The following is a 26,328-nucleotide window of genomic DNA, read 5'->3' as shown; positions in this document are numbered from 1 at the left end:
CACAATTTCGTTAACGAAATAAAATAAAAACGAAAATGCCTTTTAAAAAAACAAAAACGAACTGAAACTACATTTTATGCTTACAAAACTAACTAAAACTGACTATAATTATAGCAAGAATGTCCTTGGTAGTTAATTTAATGCATGAGCCTTTGGAAATGATTTTAAATGTGATTTTATTTTGATATAAAGCAAAGAAAGGACGTTTGAAAGTGTGTCACACAGAAGTGACGTCATCTAGCAGCAACCAATAGAAAAGCACCCTCAGATGACGTCGCTCCCAAGCTGTTTTTTAAATATTGCGCACAAGTAATACACATTAAAAAAAACTAAAACTAATACTGAAGCTAACTAAAACGAAGCATTTATTAACTAAAACCAATAAAAACTAACAGAACCACCCTGAAAACTAATTGTACAATACTCAAAATGAAATAAAAAAATTCCCAAACTATAATAATAACCCTGAACAGCAGCCAATCCCAGCTCTACTTTCCGAACCAAAACAAGAGCTGTCTGTCGAAAGCCGACTAGTGCAGTCACTATCAAATATTTTTAGAATCGAATATTCAATCGATGAATCGACTAATCAGATTTATTTTAATATTGCATTAAAGTGTATTACAAAAATACCCCCCCCCCCCCCCCCATTACTGTTTATTAAGCAGTGATTGGTATTTATTTCATACTTTGTATTCAAATTGCGATTTGTTTGTTTATACTAATATTGTCTATTATACTATCGTATTATAATATTATTATATTATTGTTGATTGTTGTACTCTTGTACCGGTACGATCATTGTTTTTCAAAGTAAAAAAGAGATGTTTGCAAATGTCTTATTTTGATTAAACACAGACAATAGTCTTCTTTCATGAAGGACGACAGCAAACAATTCCTGTTAATATGCTGAAATCAGAGGATTTGAACTATTTTAAATTAAAAAGAAAAGCTCTAAACGATTACTGTATTATTAACTCATTTGCTCCCAAAAACATGGGAAAACGTTTTATTTTAATATATATATATTATATATAATATAATATATATGTGGGGGGGGTTTCTGGCGCCTATCTCAGCTGGCTCTGGGCAGTAGGCGGGGGACACCCTGGACTGGTTGCCAGCCAATCGCAGGGCACACAGAGATGAACAACCATCCACACTCACACGCACACCTAGGGACAATTCGGAGCACCCAATTAACCTGCCACGCATATTTTTGGAGTGTGGGAGGAGACCGGAGTACCCGGAGAAGACCCACGCAGGCACGTGGAGAACATGCAAACTCCACCCAGGAAGCCCGGAGCCTGGACTCGAATATATATATATATATAAGAAGGTATTGCTGCAGCCTATGCCCTGAAAAAGTGGCTTAAAGCAATGGTAGTTATTACAAAAAACCGCCAGCAGGTGGCAGCAGAGTATAAGAGATCAATCAGGGCCATGTTGCAGCAAGTTCTTTTCTCCAGTGTTTTAAACAATTTGTGAATAATGATGAAACTTGGCTATATTTTATTTTATATTTTAATTGCTGCAAAACGGAAACGGATTCCAAAATACTTTTTTTTTTCCTCCTGAAAGAAGAGACTTTAATCTTTCTTTTGGTAGGTTTCATGTTTTTATAGCAATAGAACACAATATTCTGTGGGCCTTGCAAAAGTAGTCAAAATTCAGTAAAACAGCCGGAAGCGAAGGAGTTTGCTTCAGTGAAAATGGCTGCGAGTGAATGAGTTAATAGTTGTTGATTAATTTGATAATCGATTACTTGTTGATTAATCGATTTATTCTTGACAGCTCTCAAGCCGACCATTTTTTAAAGCAGCGACTTGAGAATCATTCACAATTTGGAACTTAAAACTCATTCACTGCCTTTGACAAGTATACTTGTCAATTGTATTTTTTAGAGCGGTGCTAAATGGGGGCGAATCTGAGCATGCTCCACTGTAAATATCAAACTTGGAAACAACTTTACTGATGCCCAACCACCGGTAGATGACATCATTGCCCCATTTTATAGGAAATAAACACAGTTTCAGAGTCCATGGGAGAAATGGCTGTATTTTGGCAAACCTACATTTTTCTGCTGTCAATTATAAAAGAACGGGACGGGACAAAAAGTAGGGAGTCTATTCTGTTATTTGGTAGATTCGGTTTATATATAATTATTGAATGTAATATCACGTGAGTATTGGAAATGTAAAAATTTTCTATAATGACTGGCAGTGAATGAGTTAACATGAAGCAGAAAGTGGAGGAAACCATTTTTGCTTGTAAAAATTAATCATCTTTATTTACCGCAGCGTTAGGAAGAGAAATGTTGTGACTTGTTTAATTGCAAATAGTTAATTTGCATATTTGAAGATTTAGAGAAGCGTTACACTGTATAAAACTGAATTATTCGTAGTAATTGTCATTTTTAGCATATGCCACGGGCCGCCTAAAATTGAACGGCAGGCCATGTGTAATTTCTGCATATTAAGGATTGCTTTCTGTATTGGAAATTATACACGAATTTGGGTGTATTAAATATAAAGTCAAAGAGGAGTTGGACCAGCGAATTTCCGAAATAACCACCACGCCCCTCAGGGGGTCCTATAGCAACATCACCACCAAGGACGTTCGCTAGCAGGAAAGTAATTAAGAGCGTTTCTGCTGCAGGATGCAGACATGTTGTTAATAACAGGATCAATCCTAAGCAGCAGCTTAACTGCCACACACACACACACACTAAAGCACATTAGCATTTAGACGAAGAAGACGCTTCTTGTTGCAATTTGGTTCATGTTTGATTGTTGTTGTGTTCATTAGATTGAATACAAGTCACATACACGGCTAATTATTCATCATCGTCTTCACGAGCACGCACACGCATGAAAATAAAACACCTGATGTATTTTCCTATCACACGTTCGAACGTTATCGCACGTATTTGCATGTTTGTGTGTGTGCGTGTGTCTGCATGCCCACTTCGTGTGCGTGCGCAAGAATCGTGAATGTGAGTGCGTGTGTTTTAACATGCATTGACTGAGGGCTAATTGATGACTGCCTTCCAGTTTTCTTGTCTGCTTGTTCCCTCGTCTCCTTTTAGTCTCGTTTTCTTGTTCTCTAGTGCTCTAGTTTTCTCAATTTAACTCTCTCACTCCCAAACATTTTCACAGAAACAATCCCGTTCGCTCCCGGCTGTTTTACTGGATTTTGACTGATTTTGTAAGGCCCACTGAATATTGTGTTCTATTGCTATAAAAGCATGGAACCTGATTAAAGTCTCTTCTTTCATCAGGAAAAAAAGTATGTTTCTTTCTGTTTCCGTTTTGCAGCAATTAGCATTAGAAAAGAGCTTTTTCAGTTTTCACAAATCGATTCAAAATTGTAAGTAATTTAGCTTTTTTTCAACATGGCCCTGGTTGATCTCCTTTGCTCTGCTGCCACCTGCTGGCCGTTTGTGTAATAACGACCATTTCTGCAACCATTCTTTGCTGTTGAGAGGCTGCATAAAAGCATTAAAAAAACAACGTATAAATACGTCTTTGGGACACTTAAAACATTAAAAAAAAACTTATTTACACGTTATTGGGAGCAAATGAGTTAAAGGGGAAGTCAACCCCCCCAAAAAAAAACAAAAATCATGACAATAATATGTTCAATGCAGCCCCACTAAATATAAATACGCTATTCTGGTTAATATTGCATTAAGTGGAAAATCGCTTCGTTTTTATCAATATCAGAGGGCGGCCATTTTGCCACTTGCTGGTTGCTCAGGTCCCAGGTAGTAACCAGTCACAGCTCAGCTTCAGAAAACAGGTGAGCTGTGATTGGTTGTTGCTTGATTCCAAACGAGATGTCATCTTCAGTCGACAGCAAGTGGCAAAATGGCCGCCACCTGAGATGGATAAAAACGGCTGGATTTTGCAGCATAACTTTAACTTTAACTTATTGTCAAGAAATGTTTAAGGTTGACTTCCTGTTTAACTTCAAACCCAAAACATGTAAATGTTTTTTTTAAATACTTTGTCATTAACTCCCAAAAGTGTATTTGTTGTTTTTTTTGTATGTTTTTTTTATATTTTTTTTATGCAAAAGCATACAGAAAGCTTTAAAGCAACTTCTGACATGAAGAGGTGGCTTAAAGCAATGGTAGCATTACAAAAAAAGGCCGGCAGGTGGCAGCAGAGTACAAGAGATCAGCCAGGGCCATGTTACAACAAGCTTCTTTTGTCAGTTTTTTCACCAGGAATGTGAATGTCAGTGAAACTTAATTCTAATTCTAATTGCTGCAAAATGGTAACAGATTCAAATATACTTTTTTTTTTTTCCTGACGAAAGAAGAGACTCTAATCTTTTTTTTGGTAGACTCCATGTTTTTATAGCAATAGAACACAATATTCTGTGGGCCTTGCAAAATCAGTCAAAATTCAGTCAAACAGCCAGAAATAAAGGGGGTTGAATGTGTTAATGTATTGTCTTTTAATTTTCTAGTCTTCTTATGTAGTCTGGTCTACTCGTAGGGATGTAACGATAAGCACGATATTGTGATATTAAAACTGCCACAATAAAGTTGTCGTCATGTTCACCATATTTAAATGTAACACATCTGTTCAAAAGGTCAGGTTGATTTCCATTCGTGCAGTTCTAGCACCCTCTGGTGGCTAGTTTTTTTTAGTGCAATTCAATTTTCATTCGGGATGTTTTGGCCTTCTATGCTGAAAATCTACACCAGGGGTGTCAAACTCATATTAGCTCAGGGGCCGCATGGAGGAAAATATATTACTAAGTGGGCTGGATCGGTAAAATAATGGTATATAAATTTAAAAACAATTGCCGTCAATTATACGCAGATTTTTGGGCCAGCCCTAAATTACGGCGCTCAACTATAATCTATTGTTTAAAAAAAATAACACAAATGCCAATGAAACGCGGCAACACTTTGCCTGTATGGGTTCTGGACGTGTTAAATCTACCTGTTTTGCATAAATATAGTTCCCAGAATGCATTGTGTGGCACAGTTAATGAAGTCACAAGGATGTTAATCCTTGTCATATGTATTTGTGTAACCAATATTTTATTATTTTTTTTAATAGAAAGGAAATCATTTTTAGTTTTGTACTAGAGTACATTTCAGTCCTTTTTGCTTTTAGGTTTCTTGTGTTACCAATAATGGGCTCTTTGCACAGCTCGACTACTTCCTGAATTGAATACCACAACTTTGTTTCCTGTCTTTCATGAGTGGACAAACTGATTAATCCAGGTGTGTCTGGCCATTGTCGTTGTAGTTACTGAGATCAGGCACACCTGGATTAATCAGCTTGTCCACTCATGAAAGACAGGAAATGAAGGAATGGTGTTGAGTTCAGGAAGCAGTGGATTTGTGCAAAGAGCCCATTGAATTTGTGTCGTATTTAACACGTTTATGTTGGTCTATGATTTAAAAAAAAAAAATTAAACAAACCATAACTTTAAGGTGTGTAAAATAATGACTTCCAGGGCGATTCGGTGTACAAGTTATATGACTCATCTGAGTCTGCTTTGGAAATTACAACTTTATATATATATGATTGTGGCTGGCTGATTAATTGGTCCGACATTACAATTTTTTTTTTTATTATTTCATTTTTTTACTTTACAGAGTCGTCTCGCGGGCCAGATTAAACCCCTTTGCGGGCCTGATCCGACCCGTGGGCCTTATGTTTGATACCACTGATCTCCACTATTTGTCAGATGAAGGGATAAAGTCAATATGTGGAGGAACTCAATGTGTGCGTGCAATAACAACTTAATAATAATAATAATAATAATATAACATTGGTGTTATGTACAAAAGCACAATATTGTGCTTTTTTTAAGTATGCGCTCTTTTTTTTTTTTTTTTTTTACAGTATCGTGACCTTTTTTAAATATCTCCAACCTCCCCACAATATCGCGATAATTATCGTATCGTGAGCTTTCATATCGCAATAATGTCATATCGTGACGTTTGGATATTGTTACATCCCTATCTACTCGTGGTCTACTCTTTGACTTGTAGTCCTCTGCCATGTCTGTGGTTTTTGGGATGCGACTTGCTGTCTCGTCTCCTCTCCCATAAATCTTGAAGAGTCATAATCTGAAAGTCTTTTTTTTTTTTTGTCGTCAAACACATGCCTGTCCCTCCTCCCCCCTGCACGACAGTTATCGGGTGCGAGTGGTCCAAGTGCGGATCCGTGTTGACCGAGTCCGAAGGCTGGCTGACGTCTCCGTGTTACCCGGCCGTGTACGGCAACTCCCAGACTTGCCGGTGGAGCCTGCGAGCGCCGCCGGGCTTCATCGTGCAGATCTCGTTCGACGACTTTGAACTGGAGGAGGCGGCGGGGTGCATCTACGACCGCCTCACCGTCGCCACGGGCAACGGCGAGGTCAAGTTCTGCGGTCTGACGGCAGCCGGTCTGGTGCTCAACTCCAGCGGCAACGCCATGGACCTGGCCTTCACTTCGGACTTCAGCATTCAGAAAAGAGGCTTCCGGATCAGCTTCAGACACGGTAGGTCACCGAGGAAGGTCAGGAGGTCACCACGGCGGGTTGGTTACTACGACTCCCTTGTTTTGTCTCCCTTCTAACCCTGGTAGTCGCTGTGGCATTGAGAAATCAAAAGGTGAGCGTCGCCAGCGGCAATGTGCCGGCGGCCCGAGTGTCCTCTTCTGTTGCCATGCCAACACTGCATCACTTGACCCTGTGCTTGGAGATGGAGCGAAGTGGGCCACCGCAGCAGGTCAGTGCCACTGCGACATCACCGGGTGTAGAAAGCCCGTTTCAATGTATCCGCACAAGTTTCTTACCGTTTAGTCAGTTCGTCCACACGGTGGCGCCGTTTCGGAGCTTGAAACCAAAAACCTTTGGAACCGGGCTCCAGAGTGGAAAGATTTCGAAACGTGCACCGGACGTTCCAATGTGGACACCATACGGGGAATACTCCTCCAGTGCAAGGTTATTTTAGTTCACTAAAACTAATGAAAAAACTAAAACTAAAATTCAGAAAACAATTTCGTTAACGAAAAACAAAAACTAACTAAAACTACATTTTATGTTTATAAAACTACTGTATTTTCCGCACTATAAGGCACACCGCATTATAAGGCGCACCTTCAATGAATGGCCTATATGAAAACGTTTTTCCATAATATAAGGCGCATAGAGTAGAAGCTACTGCAGTGGCTGGGGTTGCATTAAGCATACAATAGATCAAGGGTGGCGAGATCCGGTCCTCGAGGGCTGCAGTCCTGCAGGTTTTGGATATTTCCCTTCTTCAACACAGCTGATTCATGATCAGCTCATCAGCAAGCTCTGCAGAAGCCTGATAACGAGCCTGTTAATTGGAATCAGCTGCACTTCGAGTAGGGAAATCCATAAAACCTGCAGGACTCTGGCCCTTGAGGACCGCAGTTTGCCACGCTTACAACCTGGAGGGAGCTGTGCTAAAGGGAATCTGAACAAAACAGATGAGTCAGTCAATATTTATGAGCGGTAATTGAATACAAACCGGCATTCTGACAACTTTGTTTACTCCCAAAACAAGTTACCGGTAGTGCAGTCACAATATGGTTCCGTATTAACGAAAAACAATAACTCAATATTGTTCAAACGTTACTATCCATATCTACAATATTTCCCAGCCTTGTTTAGGTGTGTTACTACCGTTCTAACTGCTGTTACTTCGGTGACACCCCAGACTATGGTAAGCCGTACTTAACCAACATTGAGCCACGTATAAGGCGCACCTGATTATAAGGCGCACTGTCGGTTTTTGAAAAAGTTAAAGGCTTTTAGTTGTGCCTTATAGTGCAGAAAATACGGTAACTAAAACTAACTATAACTATAGCAAAAATGTTCTTCGTTGTATGCTTTGGCAATTAATTGAATGCATGAGCCTTTGGGGATGATTTTAAATGAGATTTTAAGTAGATTTATTTTGATTTGAAAGTGTGTCACACAGAAGTGACGTCGTCTAGCAGCAGCCAAAAAAGCACCTTCAAATGATCACTCCCATTGTGTTTTAATACACGTTTTTTTTTTGTTGTTGTTTTTTTTTAACTAAAACTAAGTATTAAATAACTAAAACTAATTTTAAAAAATAACAGAACCACCCTCAAAGCTAATTAGAACTAACTAAATTTGAAAAAACAAAATAAAGACTAACTAAAATGAAAATTCCCAAACTATAATAACCCTGCTCCAGTGATGATGTAATTCTCGTGTTACCAACAGTGGCGGATAGCCGTGTTGTCGTCGTCGTTTTACGCAACCTCCTTAGCTTGTTTATGTTTTTACAACAAAATGTTTTGCGTGATGTTGTTGGACTTGAATCACCCGGCATTGTCACCTCTCCCGTGTTCGTCTCACTGATCTGTATATATTACTGGATAGTCGATAGCCCGTACACGCCGCTGAAGCGACAGGGCAGCCATCTTACTCCTCCTATCTCGCAAGCAGACTACTGTTTAAACTACTTTGAAGACCCCCTTTTCTTTTATCGCTCAGTAGACCCCTGTTGTTTCTACGAATTACTGTCTCAAATGTTCTCTAATTTTGATACTATAAATGTACAGGATCGTATGCCGAGAAATTAATATGGCACTGGTTCGTCGTCATCGCGGATTCTTCTTCTACGCTTTCCATTAACGCCCTGCGGCAGCGCTACAGCGCCACTCCAGACTAGTGTTAATTTTTTTCCAGCATTTTTTAATTTTGTCTGTTTTTGTCCAGTTTCAATCATGCTTGTTCGTTTTCATCATAGTTAGTCCATCCCATCCTGTTTTTATTTAAGTCTATTTTTAGTCGACTATAAAACTATCCTTTTGGTCTTTATTTTATTCGTCTAATTTTAGTCAACAAAGCCTGTCAACATTTTAGTCTAGTTTTAGTCAGGACAATCATTTTACCCCTGTATATATTTTTTTGTCAGCAGATATGTTGAACATTTCGAATCCAAAACTATTTCACATACAATTTTCTCGAATCATTTTTATGTAAAACAACTTGACACAATTATAGTATATCAACAAGTGGCTACAAGTGGCTTCCATGCTTCGAGCTAGCAAGTTAGCAAACATTAGTTAGCGGTTGGATTAACATTATTGTTGGAACGTGATAGCCGTTTTGTTTTTTTGTTTGATTTCTTTGTTTGTTTGTTTGTTTGTTTTGTTTTGTTTTTTACAAAATCACATAATTTTCATCTGGTTTTTGTTCATGAACTAAAATATCCATAGATATTAGTCCAGTTTTTATTAAGTGCAGTACATTTTCGTCTCATATTAATTAGTCGATGAAAATGCGTACTGATTTAGTCGTAGTTATTGTTTATTAATGAAGGTTTTAGTCTAGTCTAGTTTTAGTCTGGTGAAAAATGTGCGTTGACGAAATTAACACTACTCCAGACTTGGCACATATATTAGAGCCGTTAAACGTCCTGAGCGTCTTCTTTTGGACACTCGCACGTCTTGAAACGTTTTCTGTCGGTACAAGATTTGATTGAGGAACGAAGCTTAGCTTCTGGGTGAACACGGGTATGATAGGTTTCTTCTGTGACTCATATTCTTCTGCTGACACTTCCCATTCCATCACTATGCCGACGTTAACATTCTGACGGTGTGCCACGCAGGCGGAGTGGATCTTCACGTACGCCGACGCGGACGGCGGCACGGCGCTGGCGCTGGGTGCGGACGGAGGCCACGTCAAAATTGTGGTGGAGGGCGTGACGTGCTCGCTGGACTCCATCGTGACGGCGGCCGACTGGACGTCCTCCATGAGCGACTTGTGCGTACTGTGGGCGTCGTCCAGCGGCCGCGTAGGAGTCTACTTCAAAGGGAACCACTGGGCCAAGACCTGCTCGGACTCCAGCGGACGCTCGGTGATGGGCGGTGGCACCTTTCGCTTGGGAGGTGAGGCCATTTTTTCCCCTCAAACGTGGTGGCGGTTGGACTAAAATTCTAAAAATTTGAGAGATGAGCAACTTGCGATAAACGTTTCACCATATTCCGTTTTCCTTTTTTTTTTTTTCGCTAACATTTGTTGTTGCGATCAGGGCCTCACAGCTTTTCGGGGAGCGTGTACAACGTTCGTGTTTGGGACTACGCCATGACGGTGCAGCAGCTCAACGCGCTTACCTGCCACATGGCGGGAAACGTCATCGACTGGGACAACAGCTTCTGGGACGTACCTCCCACCCTGGCCCAGACGGACGCCACCCTTAGCTGCAGTGAGTCGCTCTCGAGTCTCGCTCTCGTTCGGCTCATTTCCAGTTTCTCTCGTCTCTCTCGCTTGGTTCTCTGTGAATTGCCTCTTGACTCTCGTGTTTCTCTCTAGATTTGCTTCTATCAAGTCTCTCATTTTCCTGTAGTTTCTCTGTCGTCGCTCCTCTGTGGTCTCTCTTCCTTCCCTCATTTCTCTATAGCCTCTCCTTTATGATCTCTCTTGTTTCTCAAAGTCTATCTTTTAAGGTCTCTAAAATTTCCTGCTAGTTTCTTTCTCTATAGCAGGGTTCTGCAACCTGCAGTTCTGGAGCCACATGTAGCTCTTTATTCCCTCTCCTGTGGGTCCCAGTGGATCTCTTAAAAAAAAGTTAGTAGAAAATTATATATTTATTACATATTTATTTTATATTGTTAGATAAAATATTCTTCAAACTAATTCATAATTTTGATTTTTTTTTTACAATGAATATTCTACAAAATATCAAAATCCAAATTTGTTAAGTTGTCAGCAAAAGATGAAAAGATTAAAAAATATACCTAAAAATTTATTTTAAAAAAATAATAAAGGAAGGCGGAACGCAGAGATTTACCATAAAATGTCCATGAAATTGTCAAAAAATGAAATTGAATAAAAAAAAGGCAGAAAAGGAAATGTTCAAACGGTCACCTAAAATGTCCAAAAACAAAAGAAATCCTGAGCATTACCATAAAATGTCCACAAAATTTCCACAAAAAAGTCAGGAAATCTATATTTAAAAAAAAAAGCACAAAAAAGTATCATGACAAAAGAAGAAATGCTAAAATGTACCATAAAATGTCCACAAAATTGCCAAAAATGTCAGAAAAGGCAGTAAATATAGTCATAAAATAAAAAAAAAGAAGATGACACAGAAAATTACCATAATTGTAAAATAGGCAAAAATGTCAGGAATTTAACAGAAAAGTTTGAAAATGTATGAAAAACGAACTATGAAAATTACAAAAAAAAAAAAAAAAAAAAAAAAAAAAAGAAGAATATGCTGCATATTGTGTTGTGTTGCAAGCTCAGTACATTAGACTAACACAAAGTTTTTCCTTTGTCATAATCTTCAAATATTTTATGGGTCCAGACACCTTTTTGGTTATTTATTTGGCCTAAAATGGATTTTTTTAATAGCGAAGTTTGCTCTATTGTCTCCTCTATGGTCTCTCTCATTTCCCTTTAGTTTCTAAAGAGTCTCTCTTGTATGGTCTCTCACTACTCTAGTTTCTCTCATTTCTTGTTTGTCATGCTCTGGCTAGGAAGTCACTTGTACATCCAAGTAAAAAGCAGCATGGAAAATAACAAGCACATTCCTCTCTTGTTGGCGTTTCTTGCTTTTTCTTCCTTATTTTTTCCTTGTTTGCTTCATTCTTTGTTTTATTGTTTGTTCATTCGTTCCTTACTTTGTTGTACTTATTTGTGTCTTTATTTGTTTCCTTCTTTGCTTCTTAGTTTTTACCCTTGTTGGCTTCCATGTTTGTTTCCTTATTTGTTCATCATGTGTTGCCTTGTTTGTTGTTGCCTTGCGGCCACTTCCGCCTCAAAATGGAAGCAGTGAGGAAAATGACTAGCACATTCCACTGGGCCGCTAAGCTAATGGAGTCCAGCTGCTCCCTTGAATTCTCAACAGACGACATGCCGGTTGTGTGCGAACGTGTGCGCGCACACCAACACACTACGCATGTCTGTATGTGAACTGTCTTAAAAAGACAAAAGAAAGATTTATTTTTTTTTGACATTTTACGCCTAAAACAAAACGTGTGGTTTTATTTGCCTATGTCCAATTTTCAATACTTGAGTATTTTTCACCAAAATTTTATTTTTATTTTTTCCCTCTTCACCAATAGAAAAATAAAATGACAGACAAGTCACTTCTAGGATTTGAAACTAGGAGTGTGACGATATATCGATATTGTTATAAATCATGATACTTTGTCTCCCGATAGATTATTGATATGCCTACATAAGTATCGCGATATTTGTAGTATTATTTAGCCACTATAACAACTCCATTGTTCATTACTTATTGAGAAATTACTTGGCGGGCCACTAGGGGGAGCACCTGATCAGAGTGGTGGGAAATGGACGCAAGTCTTCAGGCGAAGAAGACTAATGAGTTTAGTTTTATTATTAATATATTTTGTATTTATAAATGCTAATATTTGTATATTATATATATATATATATATATAAATTATTGGAGATTATCGTGGATTTATTACCTGACCAATATATCGATAATCGCCTTGTCATATTTTGAGATAATCGTTATCGTGAGCCTTGTATTACATATCGTATTGCATTGTGAGGTACCTAGAGGTTCCCACCTCTATTTAAAACGGTATTTTCCATATTTTCCATCAATAACTTAACTTGCATCAACTTCAATTGAAACAATATAAATAAATGGTTTTTTTTTCTCCATATGCAAACAATGTCTAAGTGCACTTGTATATATAACCAGGTTTATACATTTATTTATTTTTTTATATCGTAAATTAGTATTGTATAAATAATGAAATAAGTTTAAATATACAAAGTAAAAGGGGTAGGACTAGATAAGTTTTTAACTTCTTCCTACTCCCTTTTAAACATGTAAACTATGATTGATTGATGATTTTATTGAAGTTTTCTTTTCTTTTCTTTTTGATTTCTGTTTTTTCTGCTGTTTGCTTTATATGTTCAATCAAATCAAATCAATGTAAAAATACTATAAGTGCTTCCTCTTGGTGGAAAAATCCTTCTTAGCAGTGATTTGAAATTGCTCGTTGCTTTTGGTGGGGTGCAATGAGCTTGAAGAGTTGACTAAATTTAGCGACCAAATGGCGAACATTTGGGATTTTGTAAACAAGCTGACTGTTGGCAGCCATCGTTGTCCGCGTCAGCAAGGAAGCGCTACATTTGTATTCTTTTGCCATTTAGGTGTGTCCCTGCCCAGCAACGGCTCCCTCCACGGCAAATGTGATTCCTCACATCTGGGATGTCCAGGTAAAAAAAAAAAAGTAAAATAAACGCACGCGAGCAATGTGACAACATATCCACGCTGGGATGTGCGTTTGCTTTCACCGTTGTCACCCGCACAGGATGTTGTGCGTACATGCGTGCGTGCGATGAACATTCACTCATGTTGGTCATCCCACTTGTCTTGTCTCTCCTTGCGACATTCCCGCAGCCGCTTCCTCTCCTGCTGACTCCACTAACACCATCCATGCTACTAATGCAACACGCACACACGGTAGGTAACGCACATGCACGCACACACTCGCTACTTCCACATCATCAACCTTCATCCACTTTCCTCCTCTTCCTCGGTGGTGCCTTCCCCAGCATATGTTGATAATCCTTTTGTTTTGCTCTCTCCTGCCAACTTTTCTTTCCCCTCTCGAGTGTAAATGGAATTTTGATTCTGGACTCATGTGAGCAAGATTGGGGAAGTTACTTTTCTACACTGATTCACAACAACACCAAGACGTCTGTGCAATTTGCGAACGTAGGAATGGAATGTCGAATGTCATGTGCTTCTCCATCCACTTGGACTGTTGCTCTTGTTCATTGTCCTTCCCAGCCTCTCCGCCCACCCGCATGCCTCTAACCCCCACCAGTATCGCCAGTTTCACCACAACCAGCAGGTGGTCCTCGGGTAAGCCTTCATTGGCCAGCATAAACGAAAACGAGGTCAAGGTTTCTTTTACGCTAGTGGCAAGCTCGGACAGTCAAAGTCTGTGTGTGTGTGTCTGTGTTTGTGGGTTCTCCATTAGCACCGATCAGTTTTTTTTCTTTTTCAATGAGTGTAATCAATACTGTGATTGCTTCTGGATGAAGCTGGCAAGAGGGGGGAAAAAATCCTTTTAAGCGAATCTTTGGCACAATGGATGGATCCACAACACTACAGGTTTATTTTTAGTTTTTCATAAATTTTTTAAAAGAGGAAAAAGTGACTGATGTTTGACTGGTGTCAATCAACTTGTGTTTGTTGTGCTGTGACTGACAGCTACAGACGCACACACACACACGCGCGCAGGCATTCAACTTTTGGGTCTATTTAGCTTTGTGTTTGAAAATGTGAAGTAAATGTTTGTTTTTTGTTGTTGTTTTTCATGTCATCAAATTAGCTTCTTTTGATTGACATTTGTATAACTTACATCAATAGCTATTTGTATCATCGTCATAATCAACGAATGAACAAAGTTGTTGATTATACATAATAATAACAAAAAAATAGAACATGCCAAGGGGGCTAAAAGTTTACAAAAATACCAAAATATTTACACATATGGTAGGTGTTGATAGCCTTTTGGTTAAGAGAAAACTTTATGGAATCGATGTACTAATTGACTTCACAATGGAAAGCAACAAAAAAAAGTTTCATGTGAAGTTACGGATCATGCTGGGCTGACGTGTTGTGTTGTGATGTTTTGCCGTTTACGTCTCGTGTAGCTCACCAGACGCAGCGCCATCCACTGGCTGCCATCACTAACAACAACCTCACTAACCCACCAAGGCCTGGTAAGACCAGTTCTTGCACTAACGGGGGTTAGCTTAGCACACTTCAAGCCGTGACGATGATTTTAATCCACAAGATCATAAACCATAATTATTAGAATATGTACGAAATTTTTCATACTAAAACTCACGTGTTCTGATTTCACCTCTTGTCTATAGCAAGGAAAATTTATGTTTGAAATTTGGTATTGCTAGGTGGCCATGCTAATTGTCGTGTGGCTGTTTCTTTGTGCTGCTCACGTTCAGCCATGCTAAAATGCTAATGCTCTCTGCTGCACTGCTTTCTCTTAGCGTTAGAATGAGCGCTCTCATTCGTTGATCCCCATCTGTAAATTTGCTGAGATGCCGTTGATCACTTGGCGTCATCTGGTGGCATTTTGGTACCAAACAATCAATTTGAAATGAATTTAGACGCAGAATCCTAGACCAATTATGATAAAATATCAGTGTCAGTATAATCTATCACTGCTTTTTTTGTTTGTTTTTTTATGGCTGTTGTTTATTTCCTGTCATGTGCACGGCACCGCCTCCTGGCGGCAGCGTTTCTGCAGCAAGACGTCGAACCCACAAAGACAAGCTACCATAAGGGACGCCCCATACACAGGTTCCCAAAATATGACATTGCACCGGCACATTCAACCCCCTGGCCGGCCGTCTGGAGGCATGCTCCTGTTTTTGCTTCAAGACCACCCAAAGTACCACTTCAGCGGCCACCCCCATCAGCGCACCTGCTCGCTCCCCCAAAATATGAAGCCACGCCTTCCATAGTGCTCGCCCCACCAGCCCCGCAGGCACCAGCGCTCCCCGGGCTGCCTGCCTTTCCTGTTAGATTACCGGGTGGGCGGCGCCCCTTCCTGGCTTTCGTCTCCACGCCGCTCAGGAAGCCGAGTGGCGGTCGCCGGCCGCCCGCCACGGAAGCCCCGCCCAGGCTGCGGGCAACAGCCATCGCCAAGCCTCTTGTGTATAACTCCACCACTGGAACAGGAAGTGGAGACATCAACCAGGGGGGCGGAGCATCAACTCTCCAGAGATTGTTAAGCCCTGCCCTCAACACAAGTTTTGCTGTTTTTGCTCCACACCATTCTCTGCCATCCTTTCTCCATGCCCCGCCTCCACAGAAGCCTTCTAGAAGCTCATTGGCTGCGTCAACCCTGTCTCAGCGCTCCTTAGCTCCGCCCACTCCCAACCCAGAACACACCGACGAATCACATGCCAGCTTTCATGGTCCTGCTCCAGCTCCCCCAGGTGGGAAATTTGGAACTTTTCCAGCCTTCGAACTCAAAAGAGGCTTTGCCGCGCTGCCGGTTGATTGGCTGTCGGCAGCATCAGGTCACGACCCCTCACTTCCTCATGACTTGGTCCCACCACACGTGACGACTTTGTCAGGTGGCGTCTCGTCACTTCCCGTTTTGTCAGACACACTTCCTGTGATGCCTGAGATCAGGCAGGAGGCGGGTCCACAGATGACACCCCTTCACTTTGACTCCGCCTCCAATCAGCAGACTATGAGGACCCACCCTTTTTTAAGCTCCTCCCCCCACCTTCCTCTGGTTCCTACTCTTCATCATCTCACCTCTCTTCCTCATTTGACTCCTCCTCTTCATCTAACCCCTCCCCTTCCTCAAAGATCTCCTCCCCTCCCTTACTTGACCCCTCACCCTTCTCGGACCCCGCCTCCTCCCCTTCATCCTCTGTCTCCGCCTCTCCCTCACTTGACTCCTCTTCTCACACTCCGCCCACCCTCAGCTCCAACTGTTCTCGCCCTCACATTGGCCACACCTCCTGCAAATGACCTCACTTCCTCTCAGCTAACAAACACAAGCGCCATCTCTCCTGGCATCCCAGGGCCGAGCCCCTCCCCCATCCACGTGCTCCATCCCATAAACAACATGGCTGCAGGCCTGTGGGGGGCGTGTCCATGCAAGCACGGCCGTGATTGGACGAGGGACAGTAGGTCAACATGACCAATTCTAATCATAATCATCAAGTATGATCATACCAAGCTTTTGAATTGATTTTGCATTTTTGATTGGTTCTTCTTGGGTGATTTAACAGCTGCCAATCAGGAGAGTGGGCAGAGTCTTTCTGGTTCTGGTGGCTGGTGATTGGTTCATCAATGCAACTACTTGATCTTTTGATTGGCTGGTTGTGCTGCTCTTCATCTCCTTCCTGACTGCTTGTGTGACTACTGTAGAATGACGCCAGACTGACATCTGGTGGCCAAAACCAAACATAGCAGCAGCGGTGTTTCAATAACGCAATCACGTTGGTGTAGTGTTGGAACAAAATGTGAAATGATAATAAAAATCCAATCAAACGTATTCTGTTGGTCTCCTTTGTGCGCAGAGGCCTTGTTCTACAGGCTGACTCTGGTGGTGCATGATGGGAGCTCGACGCTGACTCAAACTGATGTGGAGGAAGCTGTGGCCTTTTGGGTAAGGTCGTTTAGCAGTCTCATGACATTGGAGGCTAATGCTAAGGCTAATGCTAATGGTAGAGCTAATGCAAAGAGAGTCTGATGTTTTAGTTGATGCTAATGGTTTCTGATGCTAATGTTAGATTTGGGTTATTACTTATGTTACGTTCATGTTAATGCTAGTGTCGGGCTAACATTAGCATGTTTGTTTGCCACGCCAGCTGAACGAGACGTTCTACAACTGGACTCACGCCGCCTCCGTGGACTCGCTCAGGTGAGTTGCAGCTTAGCGGAGAACAAGATGTCTTTGCTTAGTACATGTCACATTAACTAACTTTTCTACTTCCCGCAGCGTCCAGCCTGGAGGTCACTCAAGGTCAAAGTCTTCACCTGTCAGGTTAAAGGTCATGGTTTCATTGTGTGGTGTTGACATTGAGCTGTTGGTGTCGCACAGCTTCCTGTGTCGAGCCCTGCTGCGCCACCATGACATCACTGATGACCTCGCGGGTGTCCCAGCGGAAGTCCGGGACAGAATCTCTGGTGGTGATCCTCACATCGGTGCCGGTCTCGAGGTCCACGCAAACTCCATTCGCGTCAGCCCCTTGGGTAACGCCACCAAACGCACATGCGCTTTTATTCACATCTTGTCCTGACACGCACATTCTGTTCTTGTTCCCAACGTCCTGGCAGACTACACTGACTGTTATTATTGTTATTTCTACTCATTCAAAGCAAATCATAAACACATGGACAATAATTCAGTTTTTAATTTCCTGTTGAAGATGGAGAGGGTTTGGGCATATAAAACACATAAGTTGATGATATTCAGCTTTTTTTTTTCTGGTGGCCAAATATCTTCTTTTTTTTTTTCCTTCAGAAACTCATGACGTCAACATGGGAACGATGCGAGCCGATTGCTATTGTTTCTTCGGTTGCTGGGTGTTATTTTCCCATGAAAGTTGAAAAATCAAGCAAAACAAAACAAATGGGATGGGGGCTGGGGACCGGTGGGGCGCTGTGGGGGCCCGCCGGGCCTCGTTCTGCGGCCTTGGGCTCGGGGGTGTGGGCCGGGGCTGGGGCGGGGGTGTTCCGGGCGTCTGGGTCGGCTCGCCGACCGGTGTCCGCTCGGGTGGCTTGGGGGTGGCCTTGGTGCTGCCGCGGCCTGGGGATTCCGGGGGGGGTGGGTGTGGTGCTCGCTTTGCTGGACCGCGGTTGACGGCTTCTTTCTTTGGTGGTGGTCCTTATGCATGCCAGATCCATCGCACCAGCATCTACTGAAACTCAAACAGAATTTGCCTCTCCCTCCCACAGCCCCTTGAATCAGTGGGTGCTGGTGTCTGTGGATCTCACTTTGCTTTATCTATCCTTCCCTCCTTTCTCTCTTTAGTTTTTCCTCTGGTCACTTGAGATCTCAATTTATTGGAAGTTTGAGGTTTCTGGGGTTGGCATAAGACTCTGGTTTTGTAACCACGCAGGAGGGGTTTGCTTGGTGCTGGATTTCACTTTGATGGATTGGATGTACTGGCTTCTATGGATCTCACTCTGCCTCATCGAACCTTCCCTCCTTCCTCTCTTTAGTTTTTCCTCTGGTCTCTTGAGATCTCGCTAATTTGTTGGAATTTAGAGGCTTCCGGGGTTGGCTTAAGACTTTGATTTTGTAACCATGGGGAAGGCAGGAAGTGTTTGGTCGGTGCTGGATTTCACTTTGATTTATCTTTCTTTTCTCTTTATTTTTTCTGACCTTTTCTCTGGTCTCCTGACCATTTGAACCTCACGACTCTGGCAAGATTCTGAAGTACCTGGTTAAGGCGAAGGGTAATGGTATATTTACAAGGTTTTAGGTGAATTAATGAGTATAAATTTATACGTATTTGCACGCGCACGCACGCAAACGCACACACGCAAACGCACACACGCAAACGCACACACACACACACACACACACAAAAAGAGCAATGATGATAAGACGTTGAATCGGTAAGACTATCGAATGAACAATTCTGAGCTCTTTTAAAAGAAAAAAAAAACAAAAAAACAAAAAAAAACAAATGGGATGGTGTAGACAGAGATCTGTAATTTGCAGCGATCATTTTTGTCATTTTGACTCGGGTCTTGCACAAGTAAAACTTTGTAAACACATTTGAGAAATTAACAAAATTGTTAAAGGCCATGTCTGCCGGTTTGACTCTGGAAAAGGCACTTTTTAAATACAGGATTTTAACAAACAAACTACTTCTCAATTTACAGATATGGATTTTTCATAACGTGTGGGGGTGATTTTGTCCTAAAACTCCACACCCCCAGCCTGTATTTTGCCATTTTGTGGAAAGACAGTGTTTACACCCCTCCTGCCAAGCACGGACGGATTTTATTTTTCACTCACTCGTTCACACATGTGAGTGAGTGAGTGAGTGAGTGAGTGAAAACATAATAATAATCCGTGCGTGCTTTTAAATTGCCGCGGTAGTGACGTCACGCAGTCGACACGTTCTCCCGGCCCCGTTTGCGACACGCCACCCCCCACTCTGAGATTGGCAGGAGGGGTGTAAACACTGTCTTTCCACAGAAACGGCCTGCTGTTTACAAAACAAATACAAAATGGCAGGCTGGGGGTGTGGGGGTTTAGGACAAAATCACCCCCACACTTTAAGAAAAGCCCAGATCTGTAAATTGAGAAATTATTTGTTTGTTTAAATCCTGTATTTAAAAAGTGCATTTTCCTGAGTGAAACCGGCAGACACGGACGGCCTTTAATGTAAAGGTTAAAGAGAAGTGGTTCCAATATGGACCCCTGTGGAACACTATGCTCAGTACTTCTGTGTAATGATTGGTTGGTCTTGTAGTTAAATGCAAAAGCAGTCCCAAGGCTAGAAGTTTTTGTTGTTACTTTTTGTATTATTATTATTTTGACTGACAAATATTGTATGTTGTTGTTGATGGTGGCCGACTAGAGAACTGTCCAGAAGATGAGACGGTTCACTACCGCTGGCCTGAGAGCCGGCCCAGCGCAGCCCACTTCCTGCCGTGCTTCCCCAACAAAGAGCAGAGCGCCACCCGTACATGGTAAATGAAAACTCGACTTAGCTACAATAACAAAGTATTTGTATTTTGCTTGTTCCCACCACTGTTCACAGGAAGTGGAAGGACAAGACAGGAAGTGGTGAGAGGCTTCTCACTCGCGTTTCTCTCTCTCTCTCTCTCTCTCTCTCTTTAGCTTGATCGACCTTCACAACTTTTCATCCTTCTGGTCATCCGCCGACTTCAGCAACTGCACTGACATCGACGCTATCAAGGTTTCGGCAGGTAGCCCCCCCGCCTCGGAGTCACACCGATGGACCCCAGGCACCGTTCCTAATCATGTGTCCTGTCTTGGCTGCAGAGAACGCCGCCGATGTCGCCGTGCAGCTGGCCGCCATCACCGACAACCAGCTGTCCCGGGAAGAGGTGAGCCCGCCTTCACCCCCCCCACCTCCCCCGCCGTGTTTATCACGCCTCCGCCGGCCGCCATCTGGCGTGAATTTGTGTGCGCAGGTGTCCAAAGTGGTGAGCAAAGTGCAGCAGCTGGTGGGCGTGGCCAACATCAACACCAGCTTGGCATCCACGGTGGTCACTATAATCTCCAACGTCATGAGCAGCCCCCACAGCGACCTCGCACCCGCCTCGGACAGGTACGTTTGTGTCAGCTAAAAACAAAAATTTGTTGTTGTTGTTGTTGTTGTTGTTGTCTAGCTTTGAGAAACTATTGTAATGATGTCTCGTGGGCGTGTTTAGCTTGTTGACGCTGTCATGTGACTTGTTAGAGCGTTGAAGGCGGTGGATCATCTTTTGGACAAGCTGCAGTTCGAAGGTTCGAGCGTGAGCATCAGGTCCAGACGGTTGGCTTTGGGGGTGTCGGCCTTCAACGCGTCCGCCTTCAATGGGACGTCCTTCAGCGCCTTCATCCCGACAAACTCTACCGACCCGCAGGTAGGTAGCGCAAACGCCACCGCGTTGCTTACAGCGCCAGATTTGGACAACCACGTTATTGATTGTTGGTCCCCCCCTTTCAGATTGACTTCGAATCAGAGCAGATCAACCCGCTGGCTCAGGTCACGCTCCCGCCCTCGCTGCTGTCGGGGGTGGACGCATCCCTGCCGACCCGCATCAACTTCCTGTTCTTCAGCACCACCAGCCTCTTCCAGGTCACATTTCAACTCTCATCAATAAGGATGGCAGTAAATTATATCATATTATGCATAAGTACAAAGAAAAAAAAAAAACATATCGGTCTATCGCTACCAAAAATGCGAACATAAAGAAATAAAAGTGAAAATAAAAAGGGATATGAAATATATAATTAAAAAAAATAAGTAAACAAAAGTTATTGGTTGATTGATATTTAATTCTATTTATATATTTATTTGCACATTTATATATTTTTAGTTTTTGTATTTTTTTTTTTATTTCCATTATTTTTTGTATTTTATTTTTTAATTTATATTTATTACTTTTATTCACATTTATTTATTTATTTATTTATTTATTTTTGTCAGTTTTGGTCCTCAATACTAACGTCCCTCATGTCTGACGTCTGCAATGTCCCTCATGTTGTCGGTCAGCTGGAGCAGGACGGCCGTGCGCTGATCAGTTACGTGGTGGCGAGCAGTGTGGTGAATCGCCGCATCAGTGAACTGAAGGACCCCGTGGAGATCCAGATCAGTCATCTGGAACCTCAAGTCAGACTTTTTTTTTTTTTTTCTTGTTTCCTCAAAAGAACATTTGGACTTGTGTTGCCATGACGATCAATCATCTCCTTTCAGACCATCCTCAGCCCAGTCTGCGTCTTCTGGGACTTCAGCATGAACGGTCAGTGATGATGACACACACGACTATTGTTGACGCTGCAGCGTGTTGATATCATTTTGTTGTGTGTCCACCAGGTGGTAGCGGAGGCTGGAATGGCAACGGCTGCAGCGTGTCCAAAGAGTCTAGCGTCAACAAAACGGTTTGCCTGTGTGACCACCTGACGCACTTCGGGATCCTCATGGTGAGCTACGGAAGGCAGCCATGATGGTTTGTGACCATTTGTGATTTAAAAAAATAAAATAAAATACTAATGTTTTTTTTATTTTTTGTATTTAGGACATTTCGGGAGTGTCTCCGCACATTGACCGGCGCCACAACCGCATCCTCACCTTCATCACCTTCGTTGGCTGCGGCGTGTCGGCCATCTTCTCGGCCGCCACGCTGCTCACCTACCTCGCCTTCGAGTGAGTTGCCAAGCCCCGCCCACACATGAAGTTTATCACAGAAGATACATACAACAAAAACATCAAACAAATTATGTCTAGATTAATCGACAAATTATTGATTATCAAATTAATCGACAACTATTTTTAAAAATCAAGTAACCGTTTGGAGCCATTTTTTAATTAAAAATTCTCAAAATCCTTTGATTTCAGCATATCAGCAGTAGTTGTTTATTGATTTATGTAGTCATTCATGAAATAAGATTAAGATTTCATACTAATATCTTCTGTGTTTAATTGAAATAAGACATTTGCAAACATCTGTTTTTACTTTGGAAAACAATGACCAACATCAATCCCCCTTTTTTTTTTTTTTAAATCACTATACAAATACAAAGTATGAAATAAAGACAAATCACTGGTTAGCTAATTTGCTCACAAAAACGTAGTATAAATACGTTCTATATTAAGTATTACCATGGTCCCAAAACGTACTATTTATACATTTTTATTTTATTTTTTTATGCTAGAGCATCCAGAAGGCTTTGATGCAGCCTCTGAACTGAAGAGAACTTTTAAACAATAGTAGTTATTACAAAAACGGCCAGCAGGTGGTGAGTAGAAGAGATCAACTTAGCTATATTCTAATGCTAATTGCTGGAAAACAGAAACAGTTAGAAATATACTTTTTTTTCCTGATGAAAGAAGAGACACAAATCTTTCTTTTGGTAAGTTCCATGTTTTTACAGCAACATCACACAATATTCAGTGGGCCTTGTAAAATCAGTAATCAGCAATACTTTTGCAAGGCACTTTAAATTGAAACTTGAGCGATTAAAAATAGATGATTTCCTGATACCGGGGACTAACATTCTCCTAGCAACTTTATTCTTGTGATCTCTACTGTACGCTGTAGGAAGTTGCGACGAGATTACCCGTCCAAGATCCTGATGAATCTGAGCGCCTCGCTGCTGCTCCTTAACATGACGTTCCTCCTCAACGGCTGGTTGTCGTGGCAACGCAACGTGCCGCTGTGCGTGGCGGCGGCGGCGCTGCTTCACTACTTCCTGTTGACGTCCTTCACCTGGATGGGCCTGGAGTCGGTGCACATGTACATTGCGCTGGTCAAAGTCTTCAACACGTACGTGCACCGATACATCCTCAAGTTCTGCCTGCTGGGCTGGGGTGAGTCTTTTCCCCGTCTTTAGTCCGTAGTCTTCATAACTTCTTTGTCCGCCAGTAGAACTAGTATTCTCTTATCTTTCCAGGTATTCCCGCCGTGGTGGTGGGGTTGATCCTGGCAGTGGATAAACACTCGTACGGGCCCCAGGAGTACGGCGACGGACAGTTTGGTGAAGGACCGTCACAGTTGTAAGTAGTGGGGAAACGGGTCAGCATTGATCCGCGGTCAGTTCGGATTGTGCAGATTGGTTGATGGTGGAGGGAAAAAACAAAGAAAGTGTGCATGCGTTTTTTTTTGTGTGTGTGTGAAATTAGTCCTCAAATTAATGATTCGGGATTTTTTTTTCTGCTCTTGTTTACGGAGACTCAAGCTCATACTCAACGTAACACGCCACCTACTTCAAAATGAAGTTTACCAAATAATACACTGCCATCAATGTAGATAGCTTTAGTAGACTTTTACTTTGAAGTTGACCCACATCAACTTGACTTCCCTTTTAGACGTTTAGGATTTCTTTATCGTAGTTTTGATTGACATTGAGGTGCCACCAACATCAACACGACGCTAAGAAACGGCGAATTAATTACGCCGTCATTGTATAATACGGCAGAAATGTCCGGCGTAAGTGGCTTTGAATTCTTTTTCAATGTTCTGGACCACAACTATTTTGTAATTCACGCTCCATGTTTAAAGGGATACTTGACTAATTGAGCAATTTTCAGCAGTGAATAGTTAATATTTTGTCCAGAATGAATTTGATAACTTCATTCTTTTCCATATACAATTTAGTACCCTTTAAAAAGTAATTTTTCTACTTGCTGTCGACTGATGATGACATCACCAGTGCTGAGGAAGTACGTAACGACCAATCATGGCTCACCTGTTTTCTGGGGGGTGGTCAGCAACCTGCGCCGTGATTGGTTGTTAGCTACTTCCTCGGCACAGGTGATGTCATCAGTCGACACCAAATAGAAAAATTACTTTTTAAAGGTATTAATTGTACATGAAAAATAATGAAGTTACCACATTAATTATAGACAAAATATTAAAGGGATACTTTACTTATTTAGCCATTTTTGGCAGTCAAACATTATTATTTACCACTGAATGTCACATCCACCGAAGTGGGGTGAAATTTGTTCTCCGTATTTAACCCATCCCCTGGGGGAGCGGTGAGCAGCAGCAGGGGCCGCTCTCTGGAATCATTTTTGGTGATCTAACCCCCCAATTCCAACCCTTAATGCTGAGTGTCAAGCAGGGAGGCAAAATAATTATAAAATAATAATAGGCATTAATAATTTGCCTATAATAAATTTGATATTTTCATTATTTTTCATGTACAATTAGTACCTTTAAAAACACATTTTGCGACTTGCTGTCGACTGAAAATGACATCACAAGGGTTCAGGTAACCAATCACAGCTCAGCTCGACCAAACCTAGAAAACAGGTGAGCTGTGATTGGTTACCTGAGCCCTTGTGATGTCATTATCAGTCGACAGCAAATTGCAAAATGTGTTTTTAAAGGTACTATTTGTTTGTGAAAAATAATGGAAGTATCAAATTAATTATAGATGAAATATTAACTTTTTATTGCTACAATTGACTAAATAAGTGAAGTATCCCTTTAACTTTTTACTGCTGAAAATGAGTCAAGTAACCCTTTAAAGGAAGGGAATGTGCCTTAAATTGCACTTTGTCCTTTTCATTATTTAAAAAAAAAAAAAAAGATAAATAGAACTTTGTTTTCATTTATTTTATAAAACACTTTTGCCCATTTAAAAATAGAAAAGCAACTCAAAATGTAAAACTTAACTGTTTAGATTTTAGGAAGCCATTAATACCTGATAAAATATGTATAAAATAAGAATGTTTCTGCCTCATATTGCACTTAAAGTTGTGTTCCTAAATCCTAAACGGCTATATGAGACATTTTTTAATTTTTTATTTTTATTTTTTATTTAATGGGGAAAAAAACATTTTACAAAATAAATGAAGACAGTGTGATTTATTTATTATTATTTTATTTATTTATTTATTTTTTGCTGATCCGAAAAACAATCCAATCCATGACTCAAATACGTGACCTGCATCTGATCCGAAGCATGACTTTTGTGTCACTAGTTGTGAAAGAGATACTTGACTCATTGAGCCATTTTCATCAACAAAAAGTTTATTATATTTTGTCCACAATTAATTTGGTAACTTTATTATTTTTCATGTACACTAAATATATTCAAACACTATTTTTTCCACTTGCTGTTGACTGAAAATGACATCACCTGTGCTGAAGAAGTGGGTAACGAACAATCATGGCTCAGTTTGCTGACCAAACCCAGAATACAGGTGAGCCATGATTGGTCGTTAACTACTTCCTCAGCACAGGTGATCACATCTTCAGTTGACAGCAAGTGGAAAAGTTAGTTTTTAAGTTTAAGTTTTAAGTTATTAATTGTACAAGAAAAATAATTTCGTTATCAAATTCATTCTGGACAAAATATTAACTTTATACTGCTGAAAATGGTTCAATAAGTCAAGTATCCCTTTAATGCCGATGTCAGACTACGCATTTTTTTTGTCTTACACAACAGTTGCGCTGTCACATTACCCGACAAATTCGCTCCGTGTCGTGGATGGGGCGTGTAGTCACACTACACGTCTGAACACGACAAGACACCAGCCGATCATCGCGTGTTGTCTTGCCAAGAGAGACGCGTCGGCCATTGTTTGTCGGCGAGGTGGGACAAAAAAAAAAAA

General features: G+C 41.3%; 1 protein-coding gene across 8 annotated transcripts in view; it reads left to right on the top strand.

Annotated features, from left to right (window-relative positions):
- The window catches only part of adgrg6 (adhesion G protein-coupled receptor G6), a 36,778-nt gene that overhangs the window by 5,104 nt on the left and 5,346 nt on the right, over positions 1 to 26,328 (top strand). For 2 of the 8 annotated variants that reach the window (XM_077509807.1, XM_077509806.1), the window contains exons 3-27: positions 6,166 to 6,513; positions 6,600 to 6,742; positions 9,629 to 9,908; positions 10,052 to 10,225; positions 13,165 to 13,230; positions 13,415 to 13,477; positions 13,808 to 13,882; positions 14,680 to 14,748; positions 15,286 to 16,695; positions 17,092 to 17,180; positions 17,383 to 17,435; positions 17,514 to 17,537; positions 17,616 to 17,767; positions 20,113 to 20,224; positions 20,376 to 20,464; positions 20,541 to 20,605; positions 20,693 to 20,829; positions 20,962 to 21,127; positions 21,211 to 21,342; positions 21,760 to 21,876; positions 21,961 to 22,006; positions 22,081 to 22,187; positions 22,283 to 22,410; positions 23,306 to 23,574; positions 23,658 to 23,760. In XM_077509807.1, the coding sequence (XP_077365933.1) occupies positions 6,166 to 6,513; positions 6,600 to 6,742; positions 9,629 to 9,908; positions 10,052 to 10,225; positions 13,165 to 13,230; positions 13,415 to 13,477; positions 13,808 to 13,882; positions 14,680 to 14,748; positions 15,286 to 16,695; positions 17,092 to 17,180; positions 17,383 to 17,435; positions 17,514 to 17,537; positions 17,616 to 17,767; positions 20,113 to 20,224; positions 20,376 to 20,464; positions 20,541 to 20,605; positions 20,693 to 20,829; positions 20,962 to 21,127; positions 21,211 to 21,342; positions 21,760 to 21,876; positions 21,961 to 22,006; positions 22,081 to 22,187; positions 22,283 to 22,410; positions 23,306 to 23,574; positions 23,658 to 23,760 (4,417 nt within the window). The remainder of the gene's footprint in view (positions 1 to 6,165; positions 6,514 to 6,599; positions 6,743 to 9,628; positions 9,909 to 10,051; positions 10,226 to 13,164; positions 13,231 to 13,414; positions 13,478 to 13,807; positions 13,883 to 14,679; positions 14,749 to 15,285; positions 16,696 to 17,091; positions 17,181 to 17,382; positions 17,436 to 17,513; positions 17,538 to 17,615; positions 17,768 to 20,112; positions 20,225 to 20,375; positions 20,465 to 20,540; positions 20,606 to 20,692; positions 20,830 to 20,961; positions 21,128 to 21,210; positions 21,343 to 21,759; positions 21,877 to 21,960; positions 22,007 to 22,080; positions 22,188 to 22,282; positions 22,411 to 23,305; positions 23,575 to 23,657; positions 23,761 to 26,328) is intronic. The other 6 variants (XM_077509808.1, XM_077509810.1, XM_077509809.1 and 3 more) reach the window with 6 other exon arrangements.

This window comes from Festucalex cinctus, chromosome 21 (assembly GCF_051991245.1).
Source record: "Festucalex cinctus isolate MCC-2025b chromosome 21, RoL_Fcin_1.0, whole genome shotgun sequence".
NCBI classification, from domain to species: Eukaryota; Metazoa; Chordata; class Actinopteri; order Syngnathiformes; family Syngnathidae; genus Festucalex; species Festucalex cinctus.
The sequence above is the reverse complement of the archived record's forward strand: the minus strand, read 5'-3'. Positions and strand labels throughout refer to the sequence as shown.